Here is a 22,924-nt window from a genome sequence, read left to right on the forward strand (position 1 = left end):
GATTACGTATCTGCCATTAGTCACGGGCCGTTGTGAATCGGAGGCCAGCGGCCGCACAATGCCAGGCGGGGGAGCCCCTCTCTCAGCAACACACCACAGCATCACCGCCTCGCCACACTGAAAAGGACAGAGAGGAGAGAAATGCAAAGGGATGTAAGATGGCAGAGCTACAAATGCTATTAGAGGAGGAAATCCCTGCCGGCAAAAGAGCTCTTGTAGAAAGCTACCAGAATCTGTCCCGGGTTGCGGAATACTGTGAAAACAATTATGTTCAGGTAAGAGGCGCTTAACGGCGGTTAAATTTCTTGGATTTATCAGTTGTCTCCGTCGTGTCTGCGGTGCTGTAGTAGAAGTGAGTGAAACCACAGGGACAGGAAATGCTGGTGGCCACGAAAGGGATCCTCAAACCGCTAGCTACACGGAGTGGCCTTTTTCTCCCGGTACAATGATTCAGTCGCCGTGTATTTCGCGTTTTTCCCGTTTAAGCTAGTCAGCCCCGTTTACCGGAGCCGTGTTCACATTAAAAGGCTGCACTCGACATGTAGATATGTGCTGGGGGCTTTTAGAGGGTGTGTCGTTGTTAAGACCTAGTGGTTTGTCACTGACTGCATTCTCTGATAGCTACCTGAGGCAGAATATGATCAGATTAGTTAACTGTCCTTTTTCATACGAGGACATGCGACCACATAACCGTGTTATAAAGGGGCAAAAAAGGGGGGGGGGGGGGGGGGATTACATCTCTAAATTGCAGTTGTACTCGTGCAAAATTTAAAAGTCAACATTAGCAAAACTGTAAGTGTTTAAGGATACTAACTATTATACTACGCCATACAAGACAAATAATTATGTTATTAAGATACAATTAAACGCGCGGTCACCATAAGCTCACTATATCTGTAGCATCCTGAGTAAAGGGCTGTTACAACGATTTTCTATGAGATATTTAGTCTTTAAGGCTCCAGGCATCGCTCATCTGTGGGGTTGCCTGTTATTACTGGATATCCTCCTGTAGGCCAGGCCCATAAGGCTTTAAAAGTCTGAAGTCACGTAAGACTTTTGATGTGTAGCTCTGATGCAGATGTCATATGTCTTCTCTAATGCTAGATACAGATTAGTTGTTTGTAATCAAATGCATGGTGCATGTTATGGAATAGGTGTGCCTGCTTGTTATGGCATGTACCAACTGATTGTTCAATCAGTGTGAGGATAAGGAGTGGTTCACAAGTTGGAGACAAACCCTTGTGCCTTGTGCTCCCCAACTTGTAATTTTGTTCATATTTTTGCTGACTGATAAGGCTGATCTATCAGTCAATCATTCTTAAAGTAATATCAGTTCATTCTTTTTGCCACAGCATGTCTGCATCATATTATCTCTTTCATTTTTTGTATGGGTCACATCATGTGACTAATTACCAGAATGCAAAGGAAATAGAAATTGCTGGCAGCATTCAAATAGGATTTATTACCGTCATCGTTGTTGCATCCATGTACGTGACGTTGAATGAGACAGACAACAGCGAATACTTTCATGCACGATGGACCAAGAGATTTGAGATATCATCTAAGTCAAGTGTTTTTAAATGCATTTATGATAACAAAGCGTTATAGTTTGTGCTTATATAGTATGCACTAGCGTTATGCGTGAAATATGTTTCTGTATTCTGAATCCAGTTTTTAATTTAGCTGATTACTCCCAGTGGCTATTTTTTAAAACCTCTTTGGTTACATATTCTGTTGGTGAAATAATACCTGATAGTCTGATCCTGCAGAAAAAAACATCTTTATAAAAGCAGTTGATGTATTCACACCATAAAATGGAACAGCAAAATTGCACAAAGGAAAAGCATGCCCTGATATGTAAATCCACTTTGGGATGGTGAAGAAAGAGAGTTTTATTCTTAGATTAGATATTTGAAATGAGCCATTTAAAAAAAACCTGGCATGAAAGCAGAATTCGGCTTTGTTACTACCCTTTTTAAGGCCTTTGTATACAAAAATAGCGACTCTTTGAATGATTTTTGGGACACATATGCTGCTGCTGGTTTTCAGACAGAACTTAGCATTTCTTTTTTTTAAATGCTGAGTCTTATGATGAACACCAGGTTCATCTTAAGACTATGTACACCACATAGTTTTGTTCTAGTATGGGGTTTGCATATCTAAACCTCAAAGTGCCAATCAGTGTGTTTGAGTGGTACTTCTTTGAATGGACCATTTGGTATCAGTATAATTTTTTTTAAGCTGAAGAGAAATAGTTTCCCCTCTCTTCAAGATGATGTGTGAAGAAAAGACTGTTAGATAAACTCTCATGAATGCACTTAACGTTTCCCAATGTTGACCCTTCAAAATCCCCTTGTCAGTTCACATGATACCCCTCTGACTCATGGCTGTTTCATTCCTGACTCATGAGGTTAATGATATTCCATAGTCAGACCTGGTGTTCACTCTGATATGGCACTCAGAAATTTCTCTATTTTAGTACATTGTTGAGGCTGGCACTTACTTAACAATAAAGAAAGACTTTTTTTAAAGGCGACCCCTTTTAAAAAAGCCTTTTGTGAGCTTAATACGAAACATAATATCTCAAAGCAGGAGCAGGTGGGTTGGAGAGTGAGAAATCCAGAATGAATAATATCTATTAGAGGGATGAACCTATTATTAACATGGAGTTTCTGTGTAGGATATTTTCAGAATATTTCTTAATTAGTTTGATACTATTTTAAGTTTTAATTTTTCGTTAAACCCCAGTTCACATTTTCTTCTGTTAATGATAACAATGTGTACTAATGTTATTATCTCTGTGTGTTTTTCTTTAAAACTTCCTGTGTAAGTGACTCATGAATCGCAAATTGTGACTCTGCAAGGTGATTCAGTAGTCTGCACATGTCCTCAGAAACATAAGTCAGCATGATCCAAGGTCTGGTGTGAGGACCAGTTCCAGTCTCTTTGGAAATGCTGAGCAAGCTAGTGATGTTTCGCTCTTCTGGCTCAACTGGCAGTCAAATCTCTGCATGGGATGGGCTGACCTGCAGGTCCTGCCAGACATCTTGTAACAGTTATTGGTGCTGCAGGTGGTTTGCCAGGTAACAGGTGAGCAGGTGATCATGTTATAAAGTGGTGTCACTGTGCAGGCTGTTCAGGCTGAACCGCGACAGATCAAATTCAGTTGGTGCAAGCTTTTTTTAAAGTAATCGTTTGGTATTTAAAAACAAACACACACTTATTTGCTTGAGAGTTGAATGATTAGACTGACACCACTCTGTTAGGTATGGAGCAGAAGTGACAAGGTGATTAACTCATATTAATATTAAGACAGGAAACAGGAGGAACAGGTAGTGTGTTTCACCATGTAACTTCCTGTTAAACCGCAACTTGTTTGTTGGTTCTATTTTTGAACAGATTAGTCAAACAAGTTAGGCTAATAAGGGAGCTTTAGAGGTGCTGGTGCGTAGACATACTTTTTAAACTTTGGTTTGGAGAGAGCCAAGCTAGATGTTTCCCCTTGCTTCCAGTGTTTTTGCTTAGCTACATTTGTCATTTTCTGGCCTATAGCTTCATATGTATTGCAGAGATGTGGATGATGTATTTATTCATTTATTACATTATTACATTTTGTTCACATTTTACTGTTACATTATTATATTTTACTGTTTAGATATGCCTGTATTGTTAACATTAGTACATTAGATATTTTTTTTTCATAAAGCAACATTTCACTTGGAACACATCAGTGCACATTATGTCAATATTTCTCATGTCGACTGGTTCCAACTAGCGTCATTTATCCCTGTGTCATACATGTCCAATTTATATCGTAAATGATTCCTAACAGCAATCTTGCTTCCAGTTTTCTGCAAAAGACTGTCAGTCTCCTATTGGACTTCTGGGTCTCTGTGTGACTGCATTGTCCTTGTTTTGTTTCCAAACTAAAAATATGTCCATTCAGTCCCTTTGCTATTTAAAGGTCTCCAGAAACAGATGGCTTGCACAGCCGGGTGAAGTTTTGGTATCCTATGAAATGTCTTGGCATTCCTGCTCACTGGGCTCAACTCCCACCATGCACCTGTCTCATGTTGTCGTTGAGGTATTCGGATGTTATTGCTGTCCCTTTCCAGGCTGCTTTGCCTCCACAAAGTCATTCCCTCTGAGAATCTTAAGCTCTTGCTCACTTCCCTTCAGATCTTACCAGGACTTTGCAGTTTAACAGCTCAGAATGAATGATCCAAATACAAATACAGTTCCCTGCAGAAAGCTGCCCTCTGACTCCCGCTCACACAGCTGATATGAGAGTAACAATGAGAGTGCAGTATTTCCTCTTGGGTTTTCTAGAGCTTACAATTTGCTTCCCTCTGCCAGCTTCTCCATTTGTCCCACCCACACATCCTTCCACTAATTTTTCTGCCTTGTGTTTTCTCTTCCTCTCTGTCCTTCTGTCCTCTCTGTGTTAGGCTCAAGACAAGAAGAAGGCCCTGGAAGAGACCAAGGCCTACACCACCCAGTCTCTGGCCAGCGTGGCCTACCAGATCAATGCCTTAGCTAACAATGTGCTGCAGCTGCTGGACATCCAGGCCTCACAGCTACGACGCATGGAGTCCTCTATCAACCACATCTCCCAGGTATACAGTACAGCCCTGGAAGATACATACACAGATCATATGCACAAATAAATTGTATTTATGTAAATGCGTAATGGCATAAGGGCCTTTATTTACCTCCTCTGCAGAGAGAACAAAGCCTTTATTTGAAACAGGCTCTTCACATCCTCTGTCTCTTCTGTTTTAATTTGCTGTAGATGCTGTTTGATGTTAATGCAAAGTTAAAACGTGTTCATGTTTACCTGTTGTCTTTTAATGTGATATTCCCACAGTAGTATTTATCATATGGTTGAATTGTCACATTTACCAACTGTTGCTATTTTCTATATCCCGTCGAAGAAGGTGAATCAGGGTGTGATTTTAAGGATTGTCATCTGAAGACTAAACCTGTTCATGTGCAAACGTGCAGGTGTTATTCTGCGTCATAACACCAAAGCACTCAATGACACATTTTCACATTATAAAGACAGACCGATACGACAGGGGCGTGGATTAGGGTGGAGCTGCCAAACCTCCACAGCCCCTCTTCAGTCCCTCTTGCCTCGTCAGCAGTCCTCTCTGTATCTGTCTGTGCACTTCATCCTGCCACCATGCCTGTCAGCCAGTGAATGTCCCCCTGTCCCCTCCCTGTGTGCTTCATTAAGCCTGTCAGGGTTGAAGTGAAATCCTGACGCCAGCTCTTTCGCCTGGTTAGCTCTTTCAGCTCCTGCGCAGCTCCACAGGCTGAAGGGTGGAGTACAGTCAGGTGCAGTCTAACAACAAAATCTTTTATTGATCCTTTAGAGATGGTCACTACTTTTGATATTGTTGCTTCAGATACAATAGCTTCATGGGGCCTTGTAACCACACTGATCTGGTTGACAACAAAGCCAGTACAGATGGTTAGTATGGTCATTTAACCTATTTATGTCTCTAACCGTCAATCAAGGTGGAGACTTAAAACAGCTACCGTCTGAATGCTGAGAAAAGTTAATTTACTTTTCCATACATCCCATACAGGTATGTCCCCAACCTTTGATTTGTTATTCTATGAATAATTCTATGAATTCTTTCAAGCATTTTTTTTTGGCTTTGGTTGTCTTGACTCGAAAGATTTGAGATGAGTAGGAAAAGGTATCCAAACACTGCTGCCAAATTCAATTCCGATCTCCGTAGGATTTAAAAGTCCACAGCAGAGGAGGCAAAATTATACAAGAAATGCTACTGCCTGACTGCAAGACCACAGTGTTGCCATCCATGGTTGTGTCTAAATATTTGTGTGCATTCAGTTCTGGTGTCTTAACTCAAACCAGGGATTCTGTTGTCATCTAAAACATAAAAGACCTTCCCATGAGTCTCCTTACTCCTCTTTTCCATCTCCTTGTGTCTTGCTGTTTGCTTTCTGTTCGTATGCTCCTTTATTCTCAGAAGGTGCCATCTGCTCAATGTCAAATCCTCTCTAGTGCAGAATGATTGTAGCATTGTATCTGAGTTACACAGTTTAGTTTACACAGATTTTATTCACAGCTCCAGAATATTTTGTCCTCTTATTTGTTGCTTAGCCATATATGAGATCATTGATGTATGAAATCACACATCTGTTGACTTGGAATCCCCATACAGAATACATCATATTTTCCTCTTGCTGGAAGACATCAACAAGAGCAATGAAAATGTACAACTTGTTCGACTGCACTGTTGAGAGACTAATCATTTGCTAAAACATAGATTTATTAGGGTGAAACAACTGTATAGATCCAGCAGTGAAAATAGCACAGCTGTGCCGTCTGCTCACGCTGCCGGTCGAGCAGACAGCCAGATGTTTGTTAGAATAAAGAGATTACAAAAGAGCACAAGATTGAGAGAGCGCAGGAAGGACAGACGCTGTCATCAGTGATAATGTAACAGTTATTATGTCTAGATGTTTCGTGAAGATTACCTCACTTAGCTGACTTCATTTTTAGCCGCGTGCGTGTAGAAGAAATGCTGAAATGAAGCTGACAGGGTCCAGGCATCGGCCACAGATGTGTGCCTGGCTTGTTGCAGTGCTGCTTCAGTTTTGATGACTCTTTAATGATATAACAGTATGGTCAGGTTGTGGGCTGTGGACAACAATTGTAATTTGGTAAAGGTACCCTGAAGATTTTCCTTTCTTCTCCATATGATCATTGATCATGACAGCCATTTGTTTTTGTTTTTCTTACATCTCTCAATGTCTGCATCTTTCTGACCTTCTGAGTTCTGTTCTCACTTTCTCTAATCTTCACTCCACCATCACTGGCAGGAAATAGGCGGGTCCTCTTTTCTCAACTTCCCATTTGAAGCTGGGCGTGTCTCTTCAGTTTCCTCTCCTAAAAAAAGAGCCCAGCTCGTTCTGTGTATACGTCTCTCACAGACTTCACATCAGACACAGGGACAGCTTTGCACAGCAGGAGGGAGCAGCGGTTGCTGGTCAGCTTCACAGTGCCTATCAGACTTTCATTCTCTCAGTTGAATTCTTTCATCTCCAGCGCCCTGAGAGAGGCGGTGACAGTGGAGCTGTCGAGTCCACTGGATGAGACGTCTGAGTGGTGACTGATGCGTGACCTCGTTGTTGTGTGGGTCTCGCATGCACATAACAGCACTACTTACAAAACACTCACATATACACGCACACACATACTTATTTGTTTTCTCTGCAGTTTAGTGTCTTTTACAATCTAGTGTGCACCAATGCAGAGAAGGTGCAGTATTTACGGTGTTATGTCTCAAACAGGCATTAATAACGCACACGTCAGCACTCTTCTCCCAAGTGTGTCCTCATATTCCAAAGATGAAGCTGTCCGTCCTCCCTCATTCTTCCCTACATTATGTTCAGCTTTCCCTCCCTCCCTTCTTTCCTCATTCCTTCCAGTTTCATCTATCATTCATAAATTGAAGGCCGGTCTGTAAGGCGCCTGCTGTGAATGGGTGCTGTGAGCAATGATGACTGTAATCACAGAAGAGATGGAGGTCACTGGTATTTCCAATTGCTCCTGGTGTGAGGGCTTAAAGGGAGACTTCATCAAATGGGCCCCAAAGTGTAGGCCAGTAGAACAGAATGGTGGGTCAGTAGGAGTTCAAAAGCTGAACCCCGAAAGTGTGTCCAAGCAGTGGGAAGCCTTGGGATTTAAAAAAAAAAAAAAAACCCAGGGAGGAATCAACCAAGTAAAATTCGACAAATACGTGTTCATTCTGCTGCTTTCTGTTCCTAATTAATATCAAACAACATGGGGGAACGGGACAAGCAAATGAAATGCTGATGTGTGATTGTAGGCTGTAGCCAAAAAAAAAAATGCCTGGGAACAGCAGCTGTCTTCCAAAGTTCTCAAACAAATAATAAATATGCTTAAGTCAATAGTAAATATAGTAAAACCAAACATTATTACATAAAAAGTAGGAGAGTAGGAACATGAAATGATTAGGTCTTAAACAGAGCCCTGAGGGACTCCACAATTATTCTTAAATGTGACCATTTCAACACTAAAGAAAGGTTCTAAAAAAGAACTAAATTAAAAAAAAAAGAAGAAAAGAAAACTTTGCTGTGCTTTTGGAGTTTATTCTGTTTTATTCTGTTGATATGAAACTATGATATGAATACTTCTAGAAGATATTTTATAATAAAATGCCTGAAGGGAAGGGAAGGGAGATGGTTAAGCCCTCTGAGCTCCTCAGGGGGTTTTAACGTGAAACAGATGTTGTAAGTGTTAGGTCTGCATTAACTGCAGCAGGCACTACGAAGGCCTTTTTAGTAAATTCGATCCAGTCTCTTTACAGGGAAAATTCAAAGTCATGAATGTCTCCAATAATAACCTGTCTAAAATAAACTCAACTGCTGAGTGAAATCAATACATTTTAAGAATGTTGAGTATACAGTATGGGAAGTGTACATTGGTTGTACCCAGTCTCTCATGTCCCCTTTCATTTCTTCCTCTTTCAGACGGTGGATATCCATAAGGAGAAGGTGGCACGTCGAGAGATTGGCATCCTGACCACTAATAAAAACACCTCTCGCACCCACAAGATCATTGCCCCTGGCAACATGGAGCGACCCGTGCGCTACATTCGAAAGCCCATCGACTACACGCTGTTGGATGACGTGGGACACGGCGTCAAAGTAAGGTTTTTGGTCCTTCATAGTTTGTTTCAGGGTAAGCAAAACAGACTTTAGTGAAGGGAAATGGACTTAAATTTCAGTGCATTTATTTACTCAGGAGCCTCCTATTTTCTGTTCACTTTTAAGCTGTTGGTTTTCTAAAAGCACCTCTGACTCTGTTCCAGCTTCGCAGCCAGGCTGCTGCAGCTAAATCCCAAAGTCATTAACTTAAAATATTGTCTTATTTCCAGTGTTAATCAATTTTGCTAGACATGAAAACACGTACTTAGTCAAGTCGACACCTGGCACCTTCATGTGAACGAATTCACGGTAACACTTTCATAAGTCACTCACACACATTCACTCACACTACACCCCAATCAATACTCTGGCCTTTTAGTTAATTAAGTACAGAATCATGAAACATAACAAATGCTCGTCCAAGAATGAGATGCTCAGTTAGAAGCATAATGTGCTTTGCTTGTCACAGGTTTTGTTCATGCCCAGTAACAACTTCCGTAGTTGGAATTTAATAGAAAGGTGTGTGTGAGTGTGGAGTATACAGAATGAGCAAGAGTTCGACATCTTTGCCAAGTGCTACTCAGACCATGACATCTCCAGCTGAACTGTGGGAAAATATTCTTTCAACCCTTTCCGGATCATTCTTCAATTTTTTTATTCTCTCTCCACATGATCCATCCGACTTCTCCTCTCCACTCTTCTTCTTTTTCCTCTTTATAACATTCAGTGTGTTTTCCGCTTGTGTGTGAGTGTGTGCACATGCTGATGCACACTGACTGCTGGTGTCACGCATTTCCGCAGCGTCTTTGAGTCGGCCTCTTCATCCCTGTCTGTCTCTGTTGAGATAGAGGCTGTCCGCAGATTTTCAAACATCCGCTGATTCGAATTCAAAAGCTAGTGTTTCCCCCTCTGAGAGCTGGCTCACACTGAAATAGATTTGGCATGGCCCACTATGCAAATGAAACACCATTCACAGATGCTGCAAATGATGGATCCCTGCAGAAATCAGTACAGATCAGTGAAGATGCGAGAAAATGTGCAGCCGTCCCTCTCAGATATACCTTCATAGGAAAACAGCAATTCGTACTGCCAACACTTAACAGAAGCATGACTCAGCCATCTGTAAACTTACTCATTTCACGAGTCTATACATGGAGAGTTCACATATTTTAATTCATTTATTTTTTCAGTTAAGACTTATGTAATTATTTAGTAAGGAAGAAAACTTGTGGGGATTGAAGACTTCTTGGCTTCTGGTTCATTTTGAATTCCCTTTGATTTCTCTGTCTGGCTTTGTGTGTTTTTGTGTGTGTGTGTGTGGCTTTATTTAAGTTCATAGCTGTGCATTTGTCTGGCTCGGTGCAAACAGGAATACATATTTCATTCCATATTTTTCCGCCTAGAACAGTTTCTCTCTCACACACGTTTGTGAATAATTCAGAAGGAATAATATTATTTCATGCTCACCACTGCAGCAGACGCTAGACAGATATGCACAGAGTTCTGAGAAATATATTAATGCACATGTGTTGGCGTGTGTGTTTGCTGTGTACATATACCTGGCCATGGTGTGTTCATACCGTGTGAGAAATAGCAGCTTATTGATACTCCATCCTGACAGCCTGTTTGCTCCTGGCTGTGGTGGATTCCCTCGCGCGTTCAGGGCGTCATTATCACCCTGCTGCCTTTCATCCACATAACCAGGGGAGTTCACCCACGCCTTGATGGGACGTCAGACTTGTACATGGGAAGACCCATTCACACATCAACGGATGACTGTGTCGCCCGCACACCGTAACAGCCTTTATTGGCGTTACTGGCTGTTACCAGGGTGACATAGTTTGAGCCACATTACAACCACTCCTACGGTCTGAACACATCGCTGCTGTTATTTATGACCTCATTGTGCTTTACTGCCCAGTTTTTTTTTTTTCTTAGTGCAACCCTTAAAACGTCAGCACAGCCGCATGAAGCTCAGGCACTGCCTATTATATCCAGGGTGTCTGGCAATTTAAGTGATTCCATTCTGATTACAGTGCGTAACACTAGTCTAAACACAGAGCATACATGCAAACAGGGTCGGGGAGAAGCTTTGACTGAGAGTACACTTTTTCTGCTCTTTTTATTTTGGATTACAAAATAGAACGAAAGGAAGTTATCTCTTCCTTCGCTGTGTAAAGCTGAAAATCGAAATTGGGATGTTTGGTGTGGGTTTCATCTCTGGCATGCAGGTGTCTGAGGGTTTATTGTTACACGTTAAAGGCCAAATATTGTAATAAATATTGAGTAAATTGGCTCAGGGTGAGTTGAGAACATGAGTCGTGGTGAAGCAATTAGTTGCTCATTTCATTAGTTGAAAATGAATTACCAGTTACAATTTTGATTATTAGTATATTGTATGTTGTGTAGCATCTAGTATATTGAGTTGCCGGTAACACCGTGCTGCTTTTATATTATTTTAATATGAGTTAGGTGTCAATGGTATGTTTCAGCATTCAATGTTTGAATATGTCACTGTCATCATTAGCCCTAATGTGATAAGATATTGTCTGACTTCAGTGAAAGAATGACCGTTTAGGTTCAAATGTAGTATATATTTAACAATGTAAACATATTGACAGTCAATTTTTCAGTGTTAGGAAACAATCATGAGAAAGTGATACTGTCTTAAAACAACGATTACCAATAGCTAACAGGGAACTGACCTTCTATGCAAACACTGCCTATCATTTTGTCAATATGTTGGTCACTTTGCTGGCCAGTCAGCTTCTTCTCTTCGGTCTGGCTGGTTGTCCTTTTCTCTACTCCCTTCATGATGCTCTCTCAACTTTATATACTGTGCATAAAATGAGCTAAAGAAGAATAGATTTAGCTTTCATACGTAATGCTTAAATTTCACACTTGCTCTCACCATTAACCAATGAGCATATGTTGTTTTCTGTCTTCCCTTTTTCCTTGCTTGCACTCAGTGGCTTAAGGCCAAGGTAAGAGATGGTTGTCTTTCTCTTCCTTTTGTCATGTGTTGACAGATCTCCCATCAGTCAAGGTATCCGTGCACCCATTAAAACTGCCTTTCATTTGTTAAAACATACAAGAAAAACATCAAAGTTTTTATGGGCAAATACAACGCAACCAATCAGCATCAATACACATTAGCGTCTTTTCATGTCTTGTTGCCTGTTTAACTCCAGTCACAAGGTCACTGGCTGTCTTTAGTCCAACTTTATGTATGTAATGTATGTAATGTAATCATGGTGAGTATAAGCTTGGTGTGAAATTCTACCGTGAATATAGTATAGCCAGCTCAATAGTATAATAGCACAACAGCAACAAGACATATTGAGCGTTATATGTCATATTTGCAATATTTACTCTCAACACATATTCCTATGTACTGTACATCTTCTTTCATATACCAGTCAATGAGTGCTACCCCATTTTACATGCACAATTTTTCTAACAAAGGCAGCCAATCACCTGCTCATATCTCCCTGTCTTCTACTGTGTCTTTATATTTGTCTGTGCATGAAAAATTCTTTATGCCACTGTCCCAAAAAATGACACTCTGTTGAAACTAAAGATGAGATGATCTTTAAAAGTAATTCAAGTTTTACATAATCATTCAAAGTTTAAGCCTAACTATCCAATGGGAAGGGCGGGGGTGCACTGGTGTCAGCGAATCAGATCACATGAAAGCTGTTTTAACTTGTCGTTGTTCCTCTAGCAACATGGGAACAATGCAGCAGGACGAGGAGGGACGCTTTCCAGGACCAACCCACCCACACAGAAACCCCCAAGCCCCCCCATGGCTGGTCGTGGTACCCTGGGGTAAGAATGTACAGTTCGGTTGCAGTAGGAGTTTTTAAAATACTTGTATGTCTTCTTCTTGCACATCTATGCATACTTGCGCAAACAGGGCAAGTAGTTTTTGGGCACAGGATGTGATTCTGTACTGTTACATCACTGTAGCTTTATATATTGATAATGTACAGCATGTGTAAAATCAAAGCACTTCCTCTCACATCATGAAAACATTGAGAAGTATCTGTGTTCTCTTTGGCTGTGTTTAACTGTATGCAGGCGTAATACTTCCTACAAGACTCTGGAGCCAGTGAAGCCTCCCGTGGTGCCCAATGACTACATGACGAGCCCGGCTCGACTGGGCAGCCAGCACAGCCCCGCACGCACAGCCTCCCTCAACCAGAGACCCAGGACACACAGGTTGCACAGACCCTCTCCTTTAAACATATTCTGATCCCTGAAGCCACATCAGAGTGAGACCATATTAAACCAGAATTTACTAGCAAACACGATGAGGCTGTTGATGGTGTTTGAGAGTTGTCAACCTCATATTAAATGAAGAATGTAGTACTTGTGGCCCTTTTAATACAAGAACAATGGCAGGACATAGACACGTGTCTATTTCAGTCAATATGAACAAAAAAAGCCCTGAAATTAAACTTGATCATCATAGTCCTCGTTTCCTAGTTTCACCTGCTCATGCATAGAAAAGACTGTGAGTATACCAGTCTGCTCGTGCCAGTGCTTTCCAAATTGAAGACTGTATTTCCTGTGTCCTTTGTAAAGAGGATGTGGTTGGTAACTGAAGCTATTATAGGTCTCATCTGCCCTTGCTGGTTATGACCACACTGTTATTTCAAATTTAAGCAATGCTTAAAGCAGCTCATGTTCAGATTTGCAATTTAACATCTAAAGGCTGAATTTGTCTCCTTTATAAATAAATCTGCTTTAAATTTGGATGTGGTTCTCTGTTTGCATCCAAAGCAACACTCTGCTCTTGTAGTGTTTTTGTTCTGCTGTGTAACTGCAAACGTAAATGCATGCTTGCATGAACAGTGTGTGACTGTGCCAGACAGCAGACGCAGCATATTCACTGTGAATCTGTTGCCACAGTGACAAGAATATTGTTATGTTGGAATGACGTGTGGGAGAGTAATAATAGGATGTCATACGCTGTCATATATGTAATTAAGTTTGTCTCACACATCCTCTAATAATCACCGTGGACACTCTGTCTCTCTCTGTCTACAGTGGCAGCAGTGGCGGCAGTGGCGGTAGGGAGAACAGTGGGGGCAGTGGAGTTGGTGTTCCTCTAGCGGTTCCCACCCCGTCCCCTCCTAGTATGGGGCAAGGTGAGTCTCACCAGCTGTGGCCTTACTGCTCACCACAGGTGAGTGTGGACTCACTGCTGTTTACACTAATGGATATTTGCAACCTTTTCACTGTACCTCCTTGTGTGGCACTCGTCCTTTGTCATGGGTCCGTTCCTGTCCTGACCATCATCACATCCACTTAAACTGACATTTATGAGGTCAAACGGAAGTCAAACAGTTAAAACCATGAGTAATACAGCAAACATTTATATACATTAAACATTAAAGGTACATTTATGAAATTTCACTTAATATTGAAGACATCAGTATAGATCATAGAAAAACTGGCAGTATTTAGCTTTAATGCAGACATCGGTGTCTGCACTTGTATATTAATCTATGAACAAACACTGCAGGTACACAGTAGTATTGTGAAGGTAAAGGTTTTTATTTTGTGCTTAAACATACATTAAATATACAAACTGCTGTGCAGGCAAATCCAAGAAGGAAAGCACCCTGTGAAGTGAGAAATATTTGAGTGGTCAAGACTAAGATAATGAGTGTTTTTGCATAATGGGCATGGTACTGTTTCTATATTTTGTTTTGTTTTTTTTATCTCTGTGGACCTGTAGTGTTGACTAAACTGAATGTAAATGCACCTATTAAACCAACAGGAACATCTTATTTTTACTCACATTCTGCAAATATATTTAAATGAGTGCATACGCTTTTAGGTCATCACCTAAAAGTGACTAATCGGGCTGAGGTTTTTATGTGTTCATGTCTCTCTCTCTCTATCTCTCTCTCTCTCTCTCTCCCTCCTGCAGTGGCGACCTCCTCGGCCTCAGTGCCGCAGGGCCCCGGCTTGGGTCCCGTACCCATGTCCCAGTTCGGCACCATCTCCCGCCAGATCTCCCGTCACAACTCCTCCACCACCTCCTCGGCCTCCATGGTGTCGGCCACCGGCACCTACCGCCGCGCGCCCTCCGTCTCCTCTCAGCAGCCCCACATCAATGGGGGCCCTGCCTACCCACAGAACTCAGGTTTAATACCTTTAATGATCAATAATGTGTGTATGTTATGAGTGATGTGGTTTAATAGGTGGTGGGTGCAGACTTATCTAGTCTGATGGAGCATGAATGTATGTTCCTGTCCGCTCTTACATATGTATATGTTATTGTGCTGTCCATTTGTTGTTCTGCATAATTCTGTTAAACCACTAAAAGATTTCTAAAAAAATATGCTTTAGCCCTTTCATAAGTTAATGAAAATGAATGATAAGCCATAATTACTGAACTCATAAATGATGAAGGCTTCCCACCTCAGCACTGCTGTGCAGAGTGTTTCATTATCATTTCTAATCGAGTTGTGACATTATCACTTTAGTCAGCCGGAGAAGGAGAGACATTCAGGAGAGCCAGGCCGGAAGGCAGGACTCATAGCAGGGAAGAAAACACGCAAACAGCTGCGGGTCAAGGGGAAACCCAGGACATGTGCATATTTTTTATCAGAAAAGTGGAATTCATTTTGGCAGGCGTCACTCTGTGCCATTCTCCTCTAATGGCTTCCCACTCAAAAGACAAGCATCTTCCTTGGCGCGGAAGGAGGAGGCTGTCTGTCTCTTGTGGGAGTAGAGAGACAATGATGCAGAGCTGCATCAACCAGGGACTAAAACTGGGACATCATATGTAATCAAAGTGAGAGATCCATTTTGATTTTTGCTGAATATTTTAGAAAGTTTGATGCGAGTACAAGCTGGTTCCGGTACACAAGGGAGCTCACTGATCTCATAGGGTGTAGCTGTGGATGGATGCAGCTCTGCATAATAAGACGTTACTGCCCAGTGAGGTAACAGACACCCCTCCATTACCTGTGATTTATCACCGTGGTGTGAGTGTGTGTGACATCATGTCTTTGAGTGAGGACAGCTGTGTCCTATTTATGGTCTTATTATTATTTGTCTTATTTATGTATGTCCCTTTTTAAGACGACACACGCGTCATTTCAGGGCAGGAGATGGAGATTATAACGGGTGTGACTGAACTGAATATCAGACTTGATCCACACCAGCTTGTTTTTTTAATTTAGTTACCAGTCAGATGAGATACAGATGCTGCAGCTCTACTTCTAAATGCTTTTATTTGAGAACCCACATCTCTGCTGCTATTCCTACCTCACAGCTACTGAGCGGTCACTTTATCACTGTCCTGTTTTTGGGTCCATGTGGTGCTTTGCAGCTTGAGCTACAGCCTTTGCTTTTGACAAATGCTGATGAGGTAGATTCTCAGGCTGAGATGAGACGACTGCGTCTTTATCCCAGCTTGAAGAACGCAGTACAAAAGAGCACTGATTGGAAATGTGTAAATGAGTTGCCCAGCAATGCTCCCTGCACTGTTTCGCTCACTCACAAGCTTTTTTTTGTTTTTCTCTTCCGACATTCCGGACTTTATCACCTCTGTTCCATCTTATTTTGCTCCTGTCTTGTCATTTGTCTTTCTCCCTGTCCACCTCCTTCCTTTTCTGTCTCTCTGGCGCTTTGTCTGCCTCTCTGGGTGTTGCTGCTCCAGTGTCTGTGGCTCCTCCGCCTCCTCCTCCAATGGTCCAGCTCACACCACAGATCCCTCTGACCGGCTTTGTTGCCAGAATGCAGGAGAGCAGTAAGTAGAAAAATCCATACAAAGTCATGTACACACTTCGTTAAGTAGATAAACACGCAATTAAATCCACCGTATACTGTGCACACACTCTTGTGTACTTGCGCTTTTCCAACAACCTCAGAATGTCGTCAAATCTCATCAGATTGTAGATGTCTGCATATGCAAGCATACATACATAGAGACGCCTTTCATTACATCTCTTCATCTCTTGTCCACACACCCCTCACGCTCCTCCTGTGGCTTGCTACACTCGGCACACCTTTTCTCACACTGTATTCGGGGTTGGGGGGGGGGCACGCCCCGCGGATGTCTGTCTGTTGCCATGGTGATGGATTACTGAAAGCGTGCATCCTGTGCTGTCTGTCCACTGAGGAGAGAAAACGTGACCTGATGCCTTGTCCTGATTCACCACCCGCCTGTCTGGAGAGATGCAGCGGTGTAGCGATCTGACTGTCTGTAGCTATCAGGTCGAACGTAGTGCAGGCAGCCAACACACTGACCTGAAGAACAATTCTGATTATGAGTCTTACAGTCAAATAAAATACAGATGACCCCTTAAACCTTAAATCTTTCACCTTTGTTCTTCCAAACAGACAGTTTCTGGAAAGTCTTTCTCAGCAGAGGACCTCAGGCAGACAGGAAGTGATGCATTTCACAGCACTGAACACTGATGTTGAACAAATAAAAACAGTGAGCCAAAAAATGCTGATCTCTTCAATAGTGGATAACACTTAGAAAATGGCACCCACACATGCTTTTTTAGTGTTTTTGGAGAAGGTCTTCTGCCTGAATTGTAAATTACTCAGAATTGTTTTGGAAGTTGTTGATATTAAGTCAGATATAGTCCTTGTCGACTATATACTTAAACTCTGACTAAATGTTATGTTTTCTGTGTTTACACAGACCTTTGAATAAGTAATGGGTTGGAATAATAAATTCCAAGACTAACTATTACTATTACTAACTATAACTATTGTTATAAAGTGAAGCATTTTTAGCTCTTGATGTTTAAGTAGATTTAAAGTCAGTTGTCAGGCCAGTGGAAAAAAAGGTGTGTAAGCAGATCGGAATTGAAAGGATGCATGAGATTCAGTCCTCTGACGCATCATTGCAGTTTGTTTAATTCAAGAGCAGGTTTATGAATTAGTTAGAGAGGAGTTTGAGAACAGGGAGACCTAGAGAGGACCCCTGTATGACAAGCATAAATGAGACAGAAGACTGTGTCAGGACTGAGGAAAGCTTATAAAAATCACACTTTCAGTAAACGCTGATCCACCCACGTTAACGCCACGCACCTTTGGGAACACACAAATAAAAAGAAAATAAAAAAAAACACAGTTCCTTTTCCGCTGAGCCCTTAACCTTCATACAGAGAAGCACCCTGAATGTCAGCATACACGCACACAACACACACAACACACACACGGTCTCTCTCTCTCACTAAAGTGACACAGGGGAACATTGAGGGTGTTTATTTTTTAAGGGTATGCTTAAAATGCCACTGCTGATTTGAAATAGAAACACAAGCGAGTGAATGTTTTAAGGTGATGTCATAGTTGGAGTAAATAGGAATTAAAAGTAACGAAAAAAACATAACCTGCTGGTGGAATAGCTGAAAAATACAACTTGTAGTTTTCCTAGCAGTACTGGCAGGGCTGTAGCTACCGTTGTGGATGCAGAGATCTGAGGAGTTGGGGGGTTTAGAAACTGTAAAGAGATACATTCTGCAATTTACCAGAAATGTTTGGTCGTCAGACTTGAGTATTTCTAAAATCATCTCCACAGTAGTAGTAGTGGTAGTAGATGCTGAATGACCACTTTAGCTAAAGATAAAAAGGACCCTAAGCTGCCCTCTAATGACCATTTTAATGCACTGCACATCTACAATAACATTTAGGGTGTGCATAGGTCTCCTGATTAACTAACTGTTTCTGTTGGTCCACATGACTAATTTGACAATATGTATGCTGATTTAAAGTCTAGAAAATTATATTGCTTATTTCCTATTGTAATATAGTCCCACTGTCCCTGTGCACATTGACATTTGTTGTTACCAAAAATAGTTATAGAACCAATACAGATTGCTTTACCATGGTAATGGTGCTAACCCAGTCCAATAAAAGAGATTCTGAAAAGGTATTGAATTTTGAAATGGAATGAATACACACATTCTGCAGTGAGTAAGACACTCCTGTCTTGCTTTTGTCCTCCTTTGATGTCTCTGTCGTCTCTCTGATTCTCTTTCTGTCCTCGTTCAGTAACAGACAGCCCTGCCCCACCTCCTCCCCCTCCCCCAGAAGACATCGGTGTGTTTGAGGAGCCCTCTCCCCCACCTCCTCCACCACCTGTGGACTACGAGGAAGAGGAGGCCGCGGTGGTCCATTACAGTGATCCCTATTCTGACGGAGACCCCCACTGGGCCCCCAAGGCTTATTTAGAGAAAGGTCAGAGACAGTAAAAAAAACGACGGTGTGGTGGTCAGCATATCTTCAACTCAACTCATTCATCATTTTTTAATTAATTTTCTTTGATGTTATTTCTCCCAGTTGTGGCCATCTATGACTACACCAAGGATAAGGAGGACGAGCTGTCCTTCATGGAAGGAGCCATCATCTACATAATCAAGAAGAACGATGACGGCTGGTTTGAAGGTGTCTGTAACGGCGTCACCGGACTCTTCCCAGGAAACTATGTGGAGTCCATCATGCACTATGCTGACTAAAAAAGGAAAAAAAAAAAAAACGCACCCGAAACATCCCTGCAGTTTTGAACAGAGGTAAAACCGTGAACATGTACACATGTATGCAGTCCGGCGATCACAGCTCATAGAGGTCCCATACTGAATGAAGTGCCATGGTGAATTTACAAGGCTCATTTACATGACTTTTCTTCAGGTGATGCACCCATCTTTAAGAAAGAAAAAAAAAAAAAAAGAGTCGCACAAAGACCGAAAGAAGGGAGGGTGCAGGGAGCTTTGGAGGAACGTCGGTCTGTTAGTTTACACTGTGGATTAAAGGGGGGAGATAAAAGCCTTTTTGCTGCCTGTGTCGGTAGCGCTTTTCGAACTTTAACCATCACATTTTGCCTCACAGGAAATTACATACAGTCATAATAGTTTAAAGAATGCAAAGTAGATCTAGATTTAGTGTTCGTGTACGTGTACGTGCAGCCGACATGTCTAGTATTTTCATTATGCAGTAGATGTAGACAGTGAAGTATTACTACGATTTCATGAATAGTCTGAGGCAGAGTGGCATTATCATGATAAAATGCTTCACAGACACTCCTGCCCCTTTATTTGCACTGTGGACCAGCAGACCAACCCTTCCCTTCTTTCAAAAACATCCATCTCACCTTGTCAGAATAAGGACAAACAAACATCAAAAAGTGCATTAGGACACGACTGAATGTTCAATGCCGTCGATGTCCAAATTACAAGATGTTTATTGAGGGAACAAAAGCAAACCTGGAGTTGTGTATTTACTATGCTCTGTGTCTGTGCGGATGCTGTTCTAAAGGGTGAACAGAGTGTATAGAATGCAAAGAAAAAATGCAAGAAAAAAAAAAGAAAACAGTCTCTTCTTTCCTTTCCGTTATCTAACTTGTATATAAACCGTAACGTGACAAGATGCCAGTACAGTACATATGTCAGTGTTTCACCTGTGAGTTTCCATCAGCGTCAGTGGAGGTGATGCCAACCTAAGATGTTGTTTTCAAATATTATTTGTTTATTTTTACTTGAATATTAATGTTAATTTTATTCATCACTCACAGTGCCATTTTAACGGCGAAGTGGCCGTGTATAGACGTTTTTATTTTTCTGTGTTCAGTCACGACTGTCATTCTGATCACTGTCAGTGTATTTGGTGATGCTGTCCAGCTACTGTAGCAGAGCTCTGAGATGCTTTAGAAATGTGAAGCTGAGGAAGGTATGTTTTCATATTGTTTTCATTGTGTTGGAGTAGCTGCACTGATTCGTTGTCAGCAACTGCGATGACTTTACAAAAACGGTCATTGCTTCGATTTCGAGTTACTGTCCACAAGTATCGACCAACATTTACGCTCGTCGTCTGTTCTTTCAGTGGTTGCTGGTGTGGTGCTTTACATTGGTGCTCAATAACCATCATCACCAACCCAAACAACCTCAAAACTAGACTGCTCTAAATACTGTAGTAGTCGCATTACTTTGTTCCAGAGGGGGACTATGAGTCAGCTTTGATTGTAATCATCTTCAGTCACCTCTGCGTTTAGTGAATGTCGGCAGCTCAGCGGTAATGTATTAAAGCTAGATTCGGTCTGTGTCTACACACAGATACTGATAAAAGTCTGTGCTCCATATGAATGACACATGCTAGCTGAGTGTAGGAATGAATTACACTCCCAAGGTCTTAAAAACAGTGCTGATATGAAGACTTTTTATTTGTGCTACTTTTGCAAAATAAGGTACCTGCTCTTAGAGAGGAACCGTGCTGTCATATGTTATCGGTAATGTTTATCTCAGCAGCCACTTTTGTAACATAAACAAACATAAATACTTATACATAAGTACTTTGAGAATAAAGGGCATTGAGCATGGACTTTATTATGAAATGGATACAGACTTCTTTATTTTGTGTGGGGATTGTGATCCAGAGGCTTGCAGGTTCACACACACCAGAAAACACATCAAACGGACAGTATTCTGTACATGAAAGCATCTAAACATCATTACAGTGAATGATTTGCAACTACATCTCATTCTTGATTGTATTTTTTCCATCATGAGGTCATTTTTTTGTGAGAAACAACTTTTTCTACCTAACGCATTTCTAGCTTCGCATTCAGCTTGTGTTTGTGTCAGACTGCTGAAGGTTCGCTTGCAGTTTGGATGTAAAGGATTAATTTATACTTTTTTTCCATAGAGAAATCATGAGACAACCACTGACGTGCAAGACTTTGTAATGTTTACCACTTAACATCTAACATTTCAGGGCATCACAGGTCAATGCGCCTCTCTTTGATGTGTGTTTTCTTAATGATGAAACATGGGGTGGGGGAGGGGGGGCAGTAACTTAAATGTTCATGGGAACAGAATTCAGTATTTGTCTTCTTCTCTCAGTTTGTACATAGGATGTGTTCATTGAAATTTATGTACAGTCTTTTTGTAATAAACCGCTCATTGAAACAGAAGTGTGTGATTTGTGTGTCATAAAGCTGTTGGAGCAGGCGTCAAAAACAAACTAGGAATAAATATCATTATGCATCTGAGCTATCATTATACATCTGAAAATAAATAGAGCACAGTGAAGGCTAGATTGGCAAAAAGTTAAACCTGACACAAAGAACAGCAAAGCTGTGCGTCAAACTTGTGTGTGTCCATGAGGAGGAGGAGGGATGAAGTCAGGTGGTGGCTCGTGTGGATAGTCTTCAGCGCGACTGCTAGATTTGTCTGTAAGGACAATCAAATGAGAATTATCCCAGAGGTATGGGTTTGGGGGTGTAAATGTGCAGCCACACTTCTTAGAGGTGTTTATATACCAAACAGACTCTAATGTGCAGAATTACCTTTATGTGCAGTGGAGTGCAGAATCTGCAAAGTGGAGGCTCTCTTAATTGCAGCCTGGTAGTTTGTGTACAGGGAAGTCCCATACTGAACAGAGGACACATGGGTTTTAAACTTTATCAGTGATTAAATGTTTAGAATTTAAAGCTAAACTGCAATTAGATTTCTAATGGATTTGCTCACGTTAAAGTAATCTGTGTTGCAGTGTTGAATCTCACCTTGGCTATTCTGATGGAGTTGACCCAAAGCAGCAGTGTCTTTTCATCTTCACAGCACAGGAACCTGATGTAGGGCGACTCTTTCTGGATGCAGGGATGCTGGGAAAAGAGTACAGGTGAAGAGAAGAGTGATATTATAGGGGCACTCCCATGATTTTAGTAGTGCACCCCTGTAAAGTTGGAGCACTTACAAAAGCTGTGGCCTAGAGGTTTGAGAAGCGGCTTGTGACCGGAGGGTCACTGGTGCACTTCCACCCCGGACTGGCAGGAAAAATTTGGGTGTGGTTGAGTGATTGATCAATGGCTACCAACCCCATGACCTAACAGTCATGGTGACTGTTAAAACTGCCATGATCCTACACTGCTTTAAGCCCCCCCATTAGCTGGCTGATGTGCCCTTGAGCAAAGCACATAACCCCCCCCTCGTTGCTCCCTGGGTGCCTGTCATGGCTGTTTTTTTGAAGTTTTAAATATCCTGACTATTAATTCCTAGCATAGGTCATGCGCCAGAAACACTGCATCCTATGCCAAGTATTTTGGACTGTGGGATTCATGTTACTGCGATTATTTTCTCAGATTGACATTGTGGTTGACTGCTTCTTTCGAATACAAATTCTCTATCTCCACTCTCAGTTTGAGTGTTTGATGTACACACAAGAGCCAGCAGAGGGCAGCCAACACCAA

The 22,924-nt window shown here is 41.6% G+C and overlaps 2 protein-coding genes across 5 annotated transcripts in view; one reads left to right on the forward strand and one right to left on the reverse strand.

The window, feature by feature from the left end:
* LOC124069291 (abl interactor 1-like) lies at nucleotides 1-21,727 on the forward strand. 4 transcript variants are annotated; one of them, XM_046408308.1, is made up of 11 exons: nucleotides 1-275; nucleotides 4,449-4,616; nucleotides 8,533-8,709; nucleotides 11,679-11,693; nucleotides 12,434-12,537; nucleotides 12,790-12,930; nucleotides 13,762-13,862; nucleotides 14,651-14,866; nucleotides 16,391-16,480; nucleotides 18,739-18,924; nucleotides 19,027-21,727. In XM_046408308.1, exons 1-11 carry the CDS (start codon nucleotides 159-161, stop codon nucleotides 19,200-19,202), a joined length of 1,491 nt encoding a protein of 496 aa, XP_046264264.1. In that variant the 5' UTR covers nucleotides 1-158; the 3' UTR covers nucleotides 19,203-21,727. The 4 variants fall into 4 exon arrangements, with proteins under 4 accessions (XP_046264264.1, XP_046264266.1, XP_046264265.1 ...); XM_046408310.1 differs by lacking the exon at nucleotides 16,391-16,480; XM_046408309.1 differs by lacking the exon at nucleotides 11,679-11,693 and having other exon boundaries at nucleotides 5-275.
* The window catches only part of LOC124069293 (amyloid beta A4 precursor protein-binding family B member 1-interacting protein-like), a 12,284-nt gene continuing 10,137 nt past the window's right edge, over nucleotides 20,778-22,924 (reverse strand). The window contains exons 11-13 of the mRNA XM_046408312.1: nucleotides 22,241-22,339; nucleotides 22,025-22,109; nucleotides 20,778-21,908 (exon numbers count right to left, since the gene is read on the reverse strand). Of these exons, the coding sequence (XP_046264268.1) occupies nucleotides 21,820-21,908; nucleotides 22,025-22,109; nucleotides 22,241-22,339 (273 nt within the window). The 3' untranslated portion in view covers nucleotides 20,778-21,819. The remainder of the gene's footprint in view (nucleotides 21,909-22,024; nucleotides 22,110-22,240; nucleotides 22,340-22,924) is intronic.

Source organism: Scatophagus argus, chromosome 13 (assembly GCF_020382885.2).
Source record: "Scatophagus argus isolate fScaArg1 chromosome 13, fScaArg1.pri, whole genome shotgun sequence".
Classification (NCBI taxonomy): domain Eukaryota; kingdom Metazoa; phylum Chordata; class Actinopteri; family Scatophagidae; genus Scatophagus; species Scatophagus argus.